Below are 18,294 nucleotides of genomic sequence, written 5' to 3'. Positions count from 1 at the left end.
GACGGTCTAGATCACGCCCGCGTAAAGAGATAGGAGCAAGATCAAATTACGTAAACGCACATGGTCTTTTATGAAAACCACGAAATTACCACTGAATATTGAATGGGCTGGCCTTGGGCCGGGCCTAGGGTACGGACACATTACAAGGCCTAAAATTCAATGGATAGTGTAAAAGAGATGATGGGCCCATTACACTCCTTAGTAATTAGAGACATTCATTGGGCCCAGCATTGGCATCTTTTATGTGATATGATCCGATGGTTGAAAAGCCAACCTCGATTGGACGATCCAATCCACCAATCTGTACAGATCAAATAGTTGTTTTCTTTGCCAGAAATTGGAGCAATCATCCAATGGAGATGGAGATGACTTTGCTCAATGGAAGATCACAGAAATAAGTGGTTTGGATCGATGAACCTGTTATTTTATCCTTGATCTCATCAAAAAAATCAGAAAATCTCCATGGTGGGACAAGAGAGCCTCTTAACCACCTTATAGTATTAAGAGAATCTCCTTCTACCAAAACCATGTTTAAATCCTCCCATGCTAAACTTGGAGAGCTCGGACGTCCACTTCACTTGAGTCTGCTATTCCAATTGGCCATGAGAAAGCCCAAGGGACTTCGCCTCCTGATTTTCTAAGAACTCCTATATCCGTCGGTCTTGCCGTCTTGGGTTATCCAAGATGGAACTCCTCCTATACCCGCCGGTCCTGGGTTCTAGGTCTTGGGTTACTCAAGCTGGAACAATAAAAACACAATTAATTCTTCCAAAAAGCCCACTTTACCAGTCTCGAACTACCTCTTCTCTCTTCGAATGATTGAATTAATCTATACAGCATCAATCTACAAATTCAGAAATATGTTTGAAGTTGCTATGAGGTGTTGAAGTATAAATGATTAAATAACACCAACTCACCCCCTTCCTTTAGTTTATGCCAACCGATTGCGAATCCAAAGCCAGGACTCAAAATTATGTTTGCTCTGAGTTGAATAATTGGTTTTGGGCTCACAATCGGTTGGCATAATCTTAAACGAACCAGGGGCTAAGTCTCCGCTTAAGCTTCTGAAGTAATTGGTTATTTCACATGGTATCAGGCCTTTTTTTTTATTGGCTGGTATCAGACCTGTTAACTCGCGGAAAGTACTGGCTACACACAAGGGAGTGTGTTGAAGTATAAATGATTAAATAACACCACCAACTCTAAAGGCTTAAGCGTCGGAGTAATTGGTTGTATCACATGAAGTCATATAATCTCTTACACTGATGAAATGTAGTTAACTTTAGGGGACTTGATATTTACGCCCCTTTTGATTCTGCGCAGCTCCTCTCTCCAGAATCTGCTCGAATGCCAAATTCGCCTCCTCCACAACCTCACATTTGCAATATCTATCCAAAAGTGCATTGTCAATCATAAATTCTCTCCCAAATTTCATCACTTGAGCATGTAATTGTCTGCCAAATTCCAAAAGCACTACACCTGTACAAGCTCTTAAAACACTCGTTAGTGTACCTTATTTGCTCAAAAACCACCCCTCATATGCTTAAAGAGATCAAGAGCTCCAACATCATTACTGTTCTTAGCAAATGTTCCTGTGATCAAACTCTAAACGATTAAATCTCCCAATCTCACAATTATACTGCAACGGATCTATTGAATGGTCCGCAATCCATCCTTCTCCACAGTAGGATTAGTATAAGTTGAAATCATTGTGGTCCGCGAAACGGCATTACGATTCAGACATTTTTTTCAAACAGTTGGCGTCCTTCCTCTTTTAGACCTAACTTCATGTACATGTTCATGAGATTGTTGATTATAAAGGATTTTGGTTTGAACCCATGTGAGAAAAGGTGTTGATGGACGAGTTTCTCTTGTTCAATTGCTCTATTTGGATGCAACATTTGATGAGTTCCCAGTAATGTGATCACGCCTGTGTGCACGAATTATGTGGTTTTGGAGGGATTTTATGGCGTTGATGGCCATGGGGAGGACCCTTGGGTGACAGAATTTTGTGAAGTCGTTGATCAAGATAGAGCGAGCTTTGGGTTGATTGATAGAGAGGAGAGTGTGAGAGAGGATAATCGAAAGTGCTTTGAAGGATTCCAGGAGATATCACATAGGGGACTGAGAGATTCTGAAATTTTATTTCTTTATAGAGAGAGACCTTGAAGCTTTGCAGCGAGAGACGTGATGCAGAAGAGAAGCTGAGGGTTGCGGGATTTGGAAGCGCGAGAGAGATAGGAGGGGGTTCAGTTGAAAGGGCATTTTGGTCATGTTTGGAACAATTCTTTCTTTGTAACTTGCAACCAATTTTAGCCGGTTTGAGAGTGTGAAAGCGGGTGTCCGCAGAATTAAGAGGGGCGTAAATATCAGCTCCCAGCTTTAGCTTGCACATAACCACTCATGACGAGTAGAATTTTTATCACAAAAACACACATGATGGCCCCACATTTTATTTTTTCCAAAATTTTGAAGCGCCACTTGGGCCGGATTCAACACGAATCTGACAGGGTCAACTCAATCTCAGCTCGGATTGTCTTGGTTTAGGGCAGGGAAAAGCCAACCCAATTTCTGGGTTAGGGTTGAAACCTTGAGCTGCCCAACCCAAACTGAACCCGTCCAATAATTTTATGGTGATTTTCAAAATCTTCGGGTTATAGCTTCTTTTTTATTTTATTTTTCCTACTTTTGTCTGGGCCCAACCCACCCAATTTACAAATTCGGTTAGATGGATTGGGTTCGGGTTGAGAGATTTAGGGGCAAGTTGGGTTGGGTTGGAGGTGAGGTATGCCCCTCCGTGTTGGGCTAAAGTTGGCCTTGTTAAAGCATAAAAGATTAAATAACACCTTCTCCAACAGCTTAAGCTTTTGGAGTACCTGGTTGTTTTCACATGGTATCAGAGCAAAGCAAATGCCTGGGTTCAAACCTCCCTGATAGCAAAAATCCACACACAATGGCCAAACCCAAAAGAGGGGGGTCACATTTGCCACGCCAACCCAAAGAAAGAGGGGCACGGCCCACACACAATGGCCAAACCCAACAGATTAAGCTTTTGGAGTAACTGGTTGTTTTCACAGGCCTCAACCCGACCCGACCAAGTTGCACCCAGACTAAATTTATTGTACTTAGCTTAAAATTTTGTTGTTGGGAATCGTGATTGGGAGGATTGATTTGGTGGGCCATATGCCAAAAATCACAACGATTTGACTGTATTGCCATCGATCAATGGTCTCCAGAGTAATGACAACCATCTTCATTTTAACCATTGACTGTGCCATCAATGGTGGGTGGTGGGGTCCATCATCTAGTGGGGCCCAAGTACCACTCACATTGGAAGCTCACAAGAACCTTGCACCGAGCTCTGCACTGCCAACCAACCAAATGACAATACATCTAATTCTTAATTTCAAAACTCTCCAGCATCATCATCGTAGACTCACCCGAGTAGCCTCCTTTTTACGCTGGCCACATTCTTGTTCGAGTCTGTGTTTTGTTCTACAAAGTCAATCAAAACTCCTTTGACTCTCTTGAGTTATGGGCATGTCAACTGAGTAATCAACCGTGTCAACCAGGTACTTGATAGCACCATAGCGAGTCAACTAGGATTTTCTTTGGCCGCATTATGGCTCGCATCCACATTTTCAAACACTGATCTAATTCATGAGAAAAAACAAAAGTTCCACAGCAACATAAGAAGGAAAGTAACAAGTTTTTAATATGTTTTTGCAGATATAAAGTTTTAGATAACTGTATGAAAACCTTTGAATGGTTCTTAGCTGTGACAAACAGTGGCGTAAACAACCTAATATCACCCTATCTAGAGGGCATGTAACATGGGCGGGATCTTCTCAAAAGCCAGAATCTCTGCTACATCAATCTCTCCATCTATGGCCACAATTAGGATTGCAGCAAACGAAGAACAACGTCATACCTTCCTCTCCCCTAGCAGTCGCCTGCATATTCTCACCAAAAAACAGTATTAGCCACAACGATGACATCCTCGAATGAAACTGACATGGTAGCTGCTACATATTTCTTTTTTAAACTAGTATATATCACAAGTATGCTTTTGAGATAAGATCCAGTGTTAGTTAAGACAAGTAGAAGAAGGCAGGAGTGGCAACATATAGAAATAAGCTATTTTTAAACCTGAAGATCTAGGAAGCACAAGACAACAAATTGGACAGGAAAATTATTTGATATGTTTTGACTGTGCATTCCGGTATATGATTATCTGAAGATGAATTTGGTGAAACAATGTTGGTATAAATGCTCTACTGAAAGAATGTGGGCAGGCTCCAGCAGGATATAACACCGGACTGTTGAGACTGATACGTATGGCTGATATGTATCCATGTCGGCTGATATTTCAAACCATGCTCAATACCACTCAAGTTGAAACAATATTTCATAATACCATTTGAAATGTATCGTATGGCCACTGGTTGATAGAGTACAGTTTAACATACCAAGTATACCTATTGCCAATATGTTGCATTTTCTTTTAATTTTGAAAATAAAATGAATTTGGGCTAGGGTTAACCTACCAAGTACAGTTTAACCTAGCCCAAATGTATTTGGGCTAGGTTTATATAAAACTATTGCTAGTTGAGGAGGCCTAATTCATTAGAAATTTATCTCTGCAAGAGATGAGTGATCAAAATTTGTTGGGTTGATCAATAAAAGTTAAAGATCCCAATCCCAGGCTCCATGAAAAAGTAACTAGTAAGTGAAGTCCATTGTGGAGCATAAAAGAATCAGAAACGAACTGAAGGGGTCGTCAATTTGAAGCTTGTTCACGGTTTGTTCACATCTAATTTTTATTTATTTATTAATTTTTGCATTTCTCCAAAATTCATAATCAGATATGGTTTGATTACACTATTGACTATAGTCCACCACCAAACCAATGGAAGAATAAGAGAAAGAAAGTAAAACTGACCTGGAAATATACAGCTTCTCCATGATTGCATTGAGAACATCGAACTGTTTTAGTACGAGGAAGAGTCGGATCAGCAGCTACATCTTGTAAGACTTGAGTACGCTCTCCAACAGAGTGATGTACCTCATTTCTATATACACAGTTATTTTCAGCAACTTCCTGTATTCAAAAACAAGGCCAGCATCATAAATTTTGTCTCAAATTCTCAATGCAACATTTTGACTAGCTTAAAATCCCAAATTTGTGAAACTAATTCTCATTATATTGAGTCATAACATAGGATTAACTTTACATTGGTAGGAAATATCCAGTACTTGAATGAATTCTTAAACCTTTAAGTTTCAGATAAAGCAGGAAAAGCGCCACAGGATGCCCAAAAGAACCACAAACAAATCTATCCAATCAGAGGATATCATTTAAAGGGTCAATGGCAACCAAATACTAGGGTTGTTCTTTCTAAAACATAAAACACCAATTCATGTCCTTCAGCACCCCAATCAGTGCATATATGCAGCTTTCCTTCCGAACTATGTGTAAGTACTACAGACGATCATAAAGTCAATAGATTTTGTGGCATGCAGTATTGAAGCTGCAATAGGATCACAAAGTAGTGTAAACATGGATAAAACTTGGTGAGTATCAAAGGAAAACATACGAATGAGAATATTCCATTTTAACTTTCATCATCGATAAAAGTTAGTAGATTGTTGTTCTATATTTTATTTTCATTCACTATGCTCAGCTTCTTTCACTATCCATTTTATAATTTCTATTTACTTGTCTCTATCTAGGGCAGTTGGGAGACCCCTTCGTATTATTCATTAAGTCTAGAGCAATAACTTCTCCCCAATTACTATACTATTATTAACAACCCGCCAGTAGCAATAGACACTAATGCTCCCGCACGAGCTACAACAGAATGGTACATAAAGAAAGCTTACACAAGTGTTATTGGCCATAAGTAGCATAAAGGGTTATTGGCCATAACCACTAGGGAGTTGGAAAAGAGGCTTAAACTGAAGGAAAAATAAGAAATTTTGCAAAAGAATCTTCATAGTAAAAATAGTCTATACATGACCACCTTTAGTCGTCCTTGCAATACCGATCTTGTTTCCCCCCTCATTCCTCCCCACAGATTTGAAGTTCTCACAGAAGAAAACCTCAATCTTACGATGGAGAAACTTCCAATATCTCCTCATATGCCATACATCACAAAAAGATGGATCCACTTGCTATTGCCGTCAAGGGTGGGTAAGTAAAAAATGAGGTAATATAGGACTAACCACAAAAATTATAGACTTTACCTGATGCTTCACTAAATCACAGAAAAATGAGCCCACCTGCTATTGCTGCTCAAGGTATAGCTACACAAAATGAGAAAATATAGGACCAACCACACAAATTTTTAACTTTAACTAATGGAAATTCCGCACAAGTGCACAGAGCACTGAATTGCACATCTAAACAGCCATTATGAACTAATAACTTGCAACGGATAATGATAATGCCAACAACTGAAATTCAAAATGGAAACACCCAAACTTCTACACGAATTAGATGAAGATAAAACCCTAATTTGGTTAGCTAGTAAGTAGCCAAGTGTCACGGGGCAACTCACCAAAAATCAAATTTTGTTTGATAAAAGGGGTTGTCCGTGATTGCCTAGCACTACGCTAGTCAGCCACACAAAATCTCACACACAAAGTAACACAAATCAACAAGAATACACACACAATCACAACACAAGAGACTTTTTAACGTGGTTCGGCCAAATCTCTGCCTACTCCACAGATTTCGCCATTGCCATAGTACAATTACAAAGAAACTCCAACAGTTGCCTAAGATTGCCTATGCCTTGGGCGTTTTTGCCTATGAGTGCCTATATTCCATTCAAACTTTGCACAATCCATGTGCTTAGTTACAAACCAATACAAAGCCACCATGTGGCACAAACAACTACCCACAGTGTGAGCATAATAGCCACAAACAACAGCCTTCATTTGAATATAACAGTTCCCACTCTTTTTCAAAAACACCCAAGTGTTGCCCAAGTGTTGCCCAAGTGACGCCAAAGAGCGCCCAGGTTTGTCTTAACCGTTCCCGCCATTTGCAACCAAGCCAATGTGTTGCCAAATGCCCGTTGCCCACTAGTGCCTTGGTTTTGCTTGCACCCACCAATGAGTGCACACCAAATCTGGTGTTTACGAATGGTGCCCAATCAGCCAATGCCCACAACCAGTCCAGTGCCCACAACCAGTCCAGTGCCTAACCAGTTCAATGCCCGACCAATCCAGTGCCCAACACCAGTCCAGTGCATAACCAGTTCAATGCCCGACCAGTCCAGTGCCTAACCAGTAACTAACCAGTGCCCAACACCAGTCCAGTGCCTAACCAGTTCAATGCCCGACCAGTCCAGTGCCTAACCAATAACTAACCAGTGCCCGACACCAGTCCAGTGCCTAACCAGTTCAATGCCCGACCAATCCAGTGCCTAACCAGTGCCCAAAACCAGTCTAGTGCAAGATGAGCATAGCCCATGCCTATGCCCCTTATGCCATGCCAAAGCCTTGGTCCCATGGCCTTCTTCCCACCTTGATTTTCCAAGTGCACATTGGCAAGGGTGCAAGGTGCCACCACAAGCCAATGTGTGAACCAACATTTAAAGGGGGTGACAAAGCCTCAACAGAATATCGACTCAGAGAAAACGAGCATTTGAGAGATAAAATAAGTATGAGAACACGAGAAGACCTGATGATCGCAATTGCGGCAGGCATAGAGGAGAACTTTTTGTTCCTTGTCTTCTTTCGGGTAGAGAATGTTATTGCTGGAACCAAAAATAAGGCATAAGTATGAACATATGTGTATCTAAATATGTAAGATAAAGTTGAAAAGCGCATACCATTCACGGCAAAACTTCATGGTACTCATGGTTGTTGATGCTACAAAGTAGAAAAAAAGTGAGTTCAGAATTTTTAAGAGCACTTCATATAGTTCCTAATTGTGAAGTATTCAGCTCTTACTCTTTGTTGCTTCACCTGGTAGGATAAGAAGTTCTTCTGTAAAAGCCTAAACTAAGCTATTAAGTCAGTGGATTGAGACCCTCCTGCACATGACAAACACACCCTCACTTAGAATTGGAACATTGCTAAGTTCATACTTTGATTGTTATCTCACTGCTGCATTAAGCCAGGTATAAAGGACTAGGTTCGCTTTGCTAAGTTAATGCTATAACCATTCAAAAAAAGTATAAAGGACTGGGTGTCACTTGTCAGTATAACTGAGAGCTCAGAGACATTAAGACCAAGGTATTTTTTATATGAACCTCGGGGCATTGGAAGGGAGGCAATGCACTCAGCATAGTATATGATTGTGACAATCTTATATGTTCAAAGTTCAAACTTCAAAGTGTAACTAACTAGATTTAGAAAGCACAAGTTCTACATCATTTCTTATTGCAAACTAGCAAGGCAACCAAAACCTTCAAGAGTTTCTAAACCAAGAAGAAAACAAGAGTTCATAAGATCGACTCTAGCCGAACCAGAGTTGCAAAAAAAAAAAATCTTGTTATGACAAAATAAGCTTCAATTTTAGACATTAAACCCTATAAATTCGAACTCACTGGTGGCTAGCATTTCTAGCTGTCAAAACCTCCAAATCCCTACTGCCATTACAAATCGAGTTCCATTTTCAACTCTTTATACTAAAAGTATCCAAGAAGAAAGCTGAAATATTTTTTAGCAAAGATTGCATCTGTCTTACTACCTTACCTAGTGGGATATGTGCTCCACACATCTCATACTTCAGTCATAAATGCGAAATTAAGGGCATTTAACCATTTAAGATTGTCATAAATCCTATAAAATACTTCAACCATCATTACAATGATTAGCTTACAGCCAAGTTTCCCAAATTGTAAAAATAAACACCCAAAACAAAATAAGCAGTTCACACCATTTAAGCCAAAATCCTATCTGGTAGAAAATACACAGAATCTAACCAGTTTAAACCAAAGATGAGGCCAGCCTTTACACTAAACACTTCAAAATACAAGATTTGAGGCTTATCCGAATGCTACTCTGATCATAGAAAAATATGCAGAATAAATGGAGGAATCATATACATTGAAATCAGGTTGTCAAGATCAAGAAATATCTAAGACATCTTCATATATAAACATGAAATCGTCAATTTTCAGTACCGAGTGATTTGAAGTTGTATAAAATAAAAAACCAAGGCTACCCACTTCAAAAGGAACTTCCAAATGTGAGATTTTAGGCTTATTTCAGTGCTAAGTATTCTTATTACTGAAAGGGAAGTAACTGAGAAAAAAAAAATAGAACTGAAAAATCATATAGGCTGTCAATCAAGATTAAGAATTATCACAATGGATTGGTGAGACAGATTCAATGGAATGGGGAGACAGAATCTCAATGGCATTTTTGCAAAGTTAGGCAATGTTCTAAGAACTTCCCAGCAAAGTCGCCAGCCTGTGGACCCTGATCCCGAGGACGGCAGCGACGAGGATACGAGATCCCCGTCGATCCTCTGAAATCTCCACATGTGAAGGAGAGCTCTACCAAGGAACTCTCGAAATGGTGCCACTCAGAGCATGGGTAGCGATATAAGTGAGTACCTCTTGATTCGGGGACTAGCCCGGAACCAAGATGTACCTAAAATAAAGAAGAGTCGTCATCCAAGGAAATCGACCCTGGATCCCATGAAATACTCTGTTGCCATGGACAACCAGAGATACAAAAGTCCGTGCCTGATGACGAATGGGAAAGGTGTTAGGCGCCCCCAATTCGCCCAAGTGCAAGCACCTAGTCTCTTATGCCATTTATTATTAACCTTAAATAATTTTAGGAGAAAATCACGTGAAATGGGAATATATATATATCTCTGAGAAGACGTCTACCTAATCATGCATGTCTCGGAGATGAATAATAAGCACACACAAACGAAATGTAAGAAGTGTTTCATAAGTATAACTAAGTTATGAGTGTCATGCCTAATTGGTGTCTAAGTTCTTGTGGACGAACACATGCATGCTATAGCTACAGACCCGTACAGGAAAGTAAGAAAACACAACAAAACACACAATACAACCTGACACCACACACAAACACAACACGACAAACCCTAGACTCTAATGTAAAGTTTGACTCGGACCAGGACGGCCATCCCGGCTGCTCTAGGTATCCCGGCCCAGGAAGAATCAGAGTCAACGTAGTTTGGTACCTATTCTAAACTACGATGCATAATCATCTAAGACCGCTATCCTAGACTCGATCAACTAGACCTGACTAGTTTTTAAAGCTTCTTGTGCGATTGCTTAAGTTCAAGTGAATTGTAGATTTTTAGGACTCCCTATATGCCCTAACTAATGCAAGTTTTTAACCCTGAACTAATGCAGGTGGGCCCTCCATCCTATGTGTAACTAGGTTGTATGTCCTACGGAAAACAATGGGCTAACTACGTGCATCATAATCTAGCCATTGGTTCGACTAAGTGTCTAACTAACCACGACTCGATGCCTCCTAACTCTAGGGACACTCACACGAAACACACAAAGCATCAACACAACCAGGATAGACTCCTAACTCTAAGAAACCCCAAACATCTAGGATAAACTCCTAACTCTAGGAGAAGATCTTTTCGAAAATCGGGTATAAAAGATTTGTTTGAATAATTTTTATGTTTTTGAATGATTTGAACATGTTTATTTTGAAAGGTTTGCAAGATTTTTTAGAAAAGTTTGACTGGACTTGGGATGTCGGTCCCAAGCTGCTTACGTACCCTGTGGAAAGGGATCAAGCCAACGTAGTTCGAAACAGCATTGCGAAAAAACGTTTTTGTTATTTTGCTTAAAAAAGGAGTTTTTTATTCAAGAGGACCGACTCCTAGACTAATGGACAGCTTATAGACTATAGGATAGAACCCTAAACTCTATGACGGTAGTACAAACTCCTATGAGTCTATGACGGTAGGACAGACTCCCAAACTCTATGATAGTAGGACAAAATCTTATGACTCTATGACGGTAGGACAGACTCCTGACTCTCTATAATGGTAGGACAGACTCCTATGGCTTTATAAAGGTATGACAAACTCCTAACTCTATGAGGATAGGATTGACTCCTAACTCTATAAGGATAGGATCCCTTAACCTGCGAAAGCTCTAAGGCAAGAAGGGAAGAGGTTGGCTCAAGAAACATTCTGTCATAGCCAAGAACCCGGACTCTAGCATAAACTCTGAGAGTATGAAGAAAACCTAGAAGCCGAAGACCAAACCCTAGATATCAACATTAGGCCCAAAGGAAGAACAAAAGATAAGGAAAAAGAGACTCTGAGTATTTAATTAACCGTGATAAGACCACTATCGAGAGGGGAAAACATTCCTAGATCCTATTAGGCCCTAACCACAATGGAATCAACTTAAACATGTCTTTTCCTTTTAGATATTTGATTTGAAACTCTCCCTGGACACTTACAGCAAAAGGGAAGATTGTGGAAACCAATTACCAACATATGGCCATATATATATATATATATATATATATATATATATATATATAGCAGCCTTTTCATCTGTTTTTAAGGGAATGGTGTCACCACAAATATTACTTAGGATGAATAAAGAGACGAGCTAAATATGTGCATCAATCCAAGTCTATAAATTCTTACATTCAAAGATTAAGCAATGAGGCCTACCCGATTTGTAAAGAATGCTTAGCAATTAAAGCCAATGCCTTGAACAAAATAGAATCAGTAGATGCACCACTACACTCGATTTACAATAAAACTAATGATTTTTTCAAGAGAAATCAACTAAAGAGAGCGATTATCAGTGCATGCCCAGGGCAGCAACATTGTTGATCAATGTACGGGGACAAAGTAGAACTAGCAGAGGCATCACAACATTTGGGTACAACTCTTATCAACCTTACCATATACTCATTTGCATTCTCTTCATGAATAGGACAAACATCAACTAATCAACCATTAAACTAGATGAGTAACAAAATAATGAAACCATACCCGTATCTTAGTAAATCACTTATAAACATTGACATACACCAAAATCCAGCAATATGGACTATCAAAATAAGAATATCACAAGCTGGTTCAGTACAATTTTCGCAACAGAATAGCAAGGATTCCGATAAAGCATTTCACACTGATTTAGAATCAACCTGTAGCTTGACCTTGTTCTATTACTACAAGAAAAGGTACTGTTGTGATCTTGCTCTATGGAATCAATTATGATAGAAACAATGCCGGCATATTTTGGAATCGTGACCAATATTATGATGAGTTAACTAAAGATGGGTAGGTAAATTGCAACATACCGTCCTCATATTGTACAAATGACAACAGGATCAACAAATCTCATGTCATTACTAAAACTGAGCAATATAGGTCCCAAGAATACCAAACATGCATATTTTGTGCCTTAGACTTCCCAAGAATACCAAACATGCATATTTTCCATTGTGTTTTGTTGTTTTTTCTGTTTTCTCTCTTTGTATCTCTGGTGGACCACCTCGGCTCCCTTTTCAATATATTACCATTTCAAAAAAAAAAATTACTTGTCTCAATTTTATCATTCTTCAAGTTCAAATTCCAACTAAGAAAAATGATGGGAAACTGACGTAGTCAATTGTGGACCCCGATCCTGGAAGAGAGGTGCCGAGGACACGAGACCCTCTACAATCCTCAAAGATCTCCACAATGTGAAGGAGAGCTCTACCAAGGAACTCTCGAAACGGATGCCACCCTCATAGCATAGCACGAGTGGCGATACAAACTAGATACCTCTTGATCCAAGGATAAATCCCCAAACCAAGATGTACCTAAAATAACTCAGAGTCGCCATCCATGGATAGGCCATGGAACCCCAAAAACAAATCATCTGTGCAATGGATAACCAGAAATATATATGGGTTCGTGCCTGGTTACGAATGGAGAAGGTCCGAAGAGTACCCCCAATTCGTCCGAGTGCAAGCACTTGGTCTCTTATGCTATTTTCATTAACTCCAAAGAATTTTGGGCAAAATCATGTGAAATGGGAACAAAATATCCCCGGGAAGACGTCTACCTAATCATGCATGACCAGGGGATAAAATAATAAGCACACACAAAATAAAATAAAAGATGTGTCACCTGATGACAACTAGGTTATGAGTGACATGCCTAACTGGTGTCTAAGTTCTGGTAAACAAACACACACATACTACAGCTAAAGATATAAGGTATGCGCATGAAAGTAAGAAAACACAACAAAATACACAACAAATCCTAAGACTCTAAACGATTTAGCCCGAGTCCTTGGATGGTCTGATGTTCATCCAAAGAAGCCTACGTATCCCCGCCTCCACGAGAATCAAGGCAACGTAGTTCTTCGTGCCTATTCTAAGTTATGATGCCTAAGACGCCTAGACCTCTATCCTAGACTCGATCTAAAAGACCGGACTAATTATTAAAGCTTCTTGAGCGATCATTTAGATTTGAGTGAATTGTGAATTTTAGGACACCCTATATGCCCTAACTAAATGCAGGTGGTTCCTACAACCTATGTGTAACTAGGATGTGCGTCCTAAGGAAAACAATAGGATCACTGCAATGACCCCTTGACAACTACCAAAAAAATCAAGATATGAATCTATCTCCTTATCAGGACAGGGGTAGTAGGAGTATCAATTAGCCTCAAACAAAAGGGAACTATGCCCAGATCTATTAATGATTATATGGGGGGGGGGGGGCGCTGATCTAAGGCAAAGTGAATAGGATAAGCACACAGGAACCCGGATTAGAAGATGTATTCCCATCAAAGATGTGATCCGGTCCATTAGATATCACAGATTATGCAAGAACATGACAGATAGAATGACTTTAAACTGCTAGTATATCAAGTAAAATTGCAAAAGAGAAGAATTCATCAAGTTACCTAAATGCATGATCTAAACATGAATTAAATAAGGTAAAATTACCTGGGATAGAGCCTAAAATTAAGGTCAGTCCCGCAATACGCCCTTCATCGGAGCGTTCTGATGGAGAATTTCCTTGTCCAAGATCGGAACTGAGGCGGCTTGGCAGACGATGGTGGAATTAGGGTCTGGTGGGTTTCACCAAAGAAGAAGTGAAAATGGAGCAATTGAGGAGGAATGGGTTTTGCAGAGGTAATTAAAATAGGGGCTGTTGGAATTTTAATGGAGAAGTTGGAGCTCGGTGGTGAGGGGAATAGACATGGTGTTGGAGGCTGAGCTGAAAAAAAGGGTTGGGCGAAGTGGGGTTGCAATGGAGGCAAAAATGGGGCTGGATTTGTAGAGATGGTGGTTAGAAATGGAAAAGGGGATATGGTTTTGAATGAAATTGATGGTAGGAATGGAGATGATAGCTGAAACAATGAGGAATGAAATGGGTTTTGATGGTGGCTGATTTGGGTGAAAAGGGTGGATGAAGTGGGGAATGAAGAAGGTGGCAACGATGGAGGTAAACGGATTTGGTTGTGGCTGCAATGGGAGGAGTAGGGGTTAGAGATGGTTGTAGGGGGGAGATGATGGTGGTGGGGATAGTGGTAGTGGTGAGAAATCAAAGGGTGGAAATGATGGCTGAAATTGGGTGTGAGAATGAAATGGGTTTGGGGCTGGTTTGGGTGAAATTTGTAGAAGATGGTGGTAGGTTTTGAAATGGAGGAGAGGGTTTAGATAAGAAAAATGAATCAGAGCAAGGTTGAGATTTTAATGGAGGCTGATTGGGAAGAGAAGATGGAGGTGCGGTGGCTGGCCGGAATAAATGGAGGAGATGAAGTGGGAGGAGGGTGGCTGGCCGGAGAAATGAGGGAGATGGCCGGAGGTGGGCCGGATCTCTCTCACTCTCTCCTCTTCTCTCTTGGTGGCTGCTATGGTGGTCGGTTGGGGATGGAAAATGGAGTAAAATGAAAATGGGTTTAAAGGTAGAGTGAGAGGTGGTAGCAGGTAGAAGATGGTGGTGAGGAGTTGGTCGGATGGATTTTTGGGGGGGTGAGGGTGGTGGAGAGATGGCTGCAAAGCCCTTTTCCCTCTCTCTTTCTCAGCTCTCTCCTCTTTTTCTCTTTTTTTCTTTCTTTCTTTGGCTGCAAATGAGGCTCCCCTCTTGGGAGAGAAAATGAGGAAGATTCCCTCCTTAAAACCCTAGTTTGGATGGCCCTAAAGGGAAATGATATAACAGACCCCAATTTCCTCCTTGGACAGCCCCCTAATGCGTATTTGTAACTACCCCTTTTGCAAAACAGGGCTGTCCAAGCTAGAAAATGGGAAATGATATATTTTCACCCCATTTCTTCAATGGGCAACCCCCATCTAGCATTTTATTTCCTCCTTTTTGCACTTGAGTAGGCTGTCCCAAGTAATAAAAGGGACAAATATATCGCTCTTTTTTTGCTACACGCGGGGTTGGTATTGGCACACTCATGTTTGATAATGCACCCCTCTTCTGCCTTCCCGAATTTACACAAGGATCAATCTTTCGGGACTCAAGTTGACTTTAAGGCACCTGCTTGACTTCGGAATTTTATTCGATTTTGAAAATTAAGGTTCGGTCAAAATGGGGTGTCTACATCAATATATGATTGATAGTTAAACTCATGAGATCATTGAGAAGGAATGATGTCAACATTATTGTATCTATTATATGTTCCCATATTTGTTATTTTCTTAGCTCTAAAGTTCCCACAAAACTATCAGGAAGAAGAACTAAGCTGGAATATGCAGTAATTCAGTATAATCTGAATTATACAACTATCAAAGCATAGCCTAAACCAACATCAACTCCAAATGACAGAACAAAGACAGGTATAGCTATGCAAATACCATCTCACAAAAATACACATGAAGAGTATCGAAAGCCATTTAAACATAATGAGCTCATGTATGCAGTATTCACCTGCTCATATAACTGATCAAAACTTTCGTTATTCAAATAATATTAAATCCAATTAAATGATCCAAACACCTGTCAATTTGTCAATGCAAACAAGCCCACTTCTAATTTCCCATTGGATAAGGGCAACAAAAGCTAAGACAAAACCCAACAAAACCTTGATTCAGAGATTGTTCCTCAAATGAAAATGAACATGACTTTGCAGAATTTCATAGAAGTTTCTGAAACAACGATTTGAAGACAAGAACCCCAAAAGGAAATTCGCCTATCACAGACTAATTTTCTTTTAGAAAAATCACACTTGCCTAAGAATCAAAGAGCACAAGCAAGAGATGGAATCTAGCTAACATTTTAAAGAAGAAATGAGAAGAGATTTACCTCCTTGCTTGTGTCCTTCTTTTGCTGCGATTTCTTCCCCTCTCTTAATCTCTCAACCCTTCTCCACTAAAACTCCAAATAAAGAGAAGAAGAAGACTCAACGGTGGGAGACTCCTCCTTGTGGAATGCTTAAAATGAATTTTGATGGTTCGAGTCTTGGAAACCCGGGACCGGCCGGGGTTGGAGGTGTGTTTCGCAATGATTGTGGTGGAGTTGTGTGGGCTTATTCTGGCCCTCTTGGAATATGTGATGCTTCGGAGGCCGAAATAAAGGCGGCTTATCAAGGTATCAAAAGAATTGATAGAGAGAACATGGACAAAACTATTGTGGAGGGTGATTCTCTCAATGTGATTCGGTGGTTAAGTAGGGCGGTGTTGCCTCCATGGAGATTCTATTCTATTTTTGATGAAATAGAGGATTTAATCTCGGGTTCGAGTATTGTGTTTAATCATGTGCGGAGGTCCGCTAATGGAGAGGCGGATGGTTTGGCTAGGGGTGGAGTTAGTCGTTCGGAATTGGAATGGTTTGATTTTCTCCCTCCGTGAGTATTATTTTGTAATTTTTCTTTCTTTTTCTTGTTTCCTGTATTCTCGGGTGTGGTCCATCTCGGTCCCCCCCCCTGTTCTTTTTATGATATTTTTCACCATTTCAAAAAAAAAAAGAGAAGAAGAAGAGAATTTCCTTTTGTTGTTTCAAAACGAAACAGAGAAGAGGCTTTGGTGGTCGGATTCAGATTTAGTGGTGGCTGGCCGGAATTGGGTTAGAGATCATTGGGGAAGGAGATAACAGGGGGTATTGAGGTGAAAGATATGAAGGTGGGTCATGGGGTTTTACTTGAGGATTTCAAAGAAAGAGATGGTGGAGATGGCGTTTGGGAATGGTGGGGTTTGAGATGCTCGGTGGCGATGGTGGATGTGGGTTCTGGGAAAATGAGAAGAGGGTTTGGGGATGGCTGAAAAATGGTTTTGAAGAATGGGTTTGATGGTGGCTGTGAGAAGATGGAGATCGGGATATGAGATGGTAGCTGATGGTGGTTAGGGTCGAATGATAATGGTGGTTGAGCCTTGAAGGGTTGATGATGGAGGTGTAGGTGGCTTAAAATTGAGGTAGTGGCAGACACTTTTGGAGAAGAAGATGTGGGGCTGATTCGATTGGAAGATGGGGATGGTAGGACAGAAGATGGCTGCGGCTGGGCCTTGAAGGATTAATGGTGGTGCCGGATTGTGGCCGGAAATTGGGCCGGAGATGGCAGCTCCCCCCTTTCCTTCTCTCTTCCAAACCCTCTCTTAATTTCTCAACTAGGGTTTTCCTTCCCCTCCCTTTCCAACGAAAATGAAGAGACCTCCCCCATTTGCATATGGCTCTGTTCACTTGTTTTCCCGGGAAAGGAAAAAAATATATTTCCCGGGAATCTGACGTGGCATTAGGAAGAGAAATCCAGGGAATCTGTTTAGGAAAAGGTTTTCCTGGACTGTTTCTGAACTATTCACTTGCGCATGAGAAGGTTTTCAGGGAAACTGCTTGCCCTTCTTTTTGCACTAGTTTTCCAGGGAAACGAAATCCGTGTGTTTTTTGTCGGAAATGAAATCCCTAAATGGGGGCTTTTTCATGTATTTTTTGACTTATTGCAGAAATTCCACATGTGTAATTCTATTTTCCCTGGAAAGCAAGTGAACACCAAAATTCTATCTTGTCAAGGAAAAAAGATGTTGTTTTCCAAGGATTTGCTTTCCAGGGGACGCAAGTGAACAGAGCCTGAAATGGGCACTTAGAAAAGGGAATGATATATTCGCACCCCCTCCCTTTTCCAATGGACAGCCCATGCTTGTCCATTTTTTTACTACTCTTTTTACTCTATGGGGGGGGCTGCTAGGCAAGGAAAGGGGCAAATATATTCTTTCTTTTTTGCAAATAGGAACTCGTATTTGCACTCCTTTGTTCGATGATACACACCCCTTCTTCCAAGATGGTATTTGTATAATGATGCTTTGATTATTGCACTAAACGGTCTCGTCTTTTGTCATTTTCCGTCTGATTCTCTTGAAATTTTGTGA

General features: G+C 40.5%; 1 protein-coding gene across 2 annotated transcripts; it reads right to left on the bottom strand.

Moving 5' to 3' along the window:
• Positions 1 to 3,692: 3,692 nt before the first annotated feature.
• LOC143884828 (DNA-directed RNA polymerases II, IV and V subunit 9A) lies at positions 3,693 to 16,336 on the bottom strand. Of its 2 annotated transcripts, none has more exons than XM_077388637.1 (6): positions 16,241 to 16,336; positions 7,963 to 8,045; positions 7,842 to 7,881; positions 7,691 to 7,766; positions 4,943 to 5,101; positions 3,693 to 3,953 (listed from the first exon to the last, which is right to left on the bottom strand). In XM_077388637.1, the coding sequence occupies exons 3-6, from the start codon at positions 7,868 to 7,870 to the stop codon at positions 3,873 to 3,875; spliced, it is 345 nt and encodes a 114-aa protein (XP_077244752.1). In that variant the 5' UTR covers positions 7,871 to 7,881; positions 7,963 to 8,045; positions 16,241 to 16,336; the 3' UTR covers positions 3,693 to 3,872. The 2 variants fall into 2 exon arrangements, with proteins under 2 accessions (XP_077244752.1, XP_077244753.1); XM_077388638.1 differs by having other exon boundaries at positions 7,978 to 8,045.
• Positions 16,337 to 18,294: the final 1,958 nt, after the last annotated feature.

The sequence above is a fragment of the Tasmannia lanceolata genome, unplaced genomic scaffold (assembly GCF_043159265.1).
Source record: "Tasmannia lanceolata isolate RefF3 unplaced genomic scaffold, GAP_Taslan_0.1 ptg000008l, whole genome shotgun sequence".
Lineage (NCBI taxonomy): Eukaryota > Viridiplantae > Streptophyta > Magnoliopsida > Canellales > Winteraceae > Tasmannia > Tasmannia lanceolata.
This window is presented reverse-complemented; position numbering and strand designations above follow the sequence as displayed.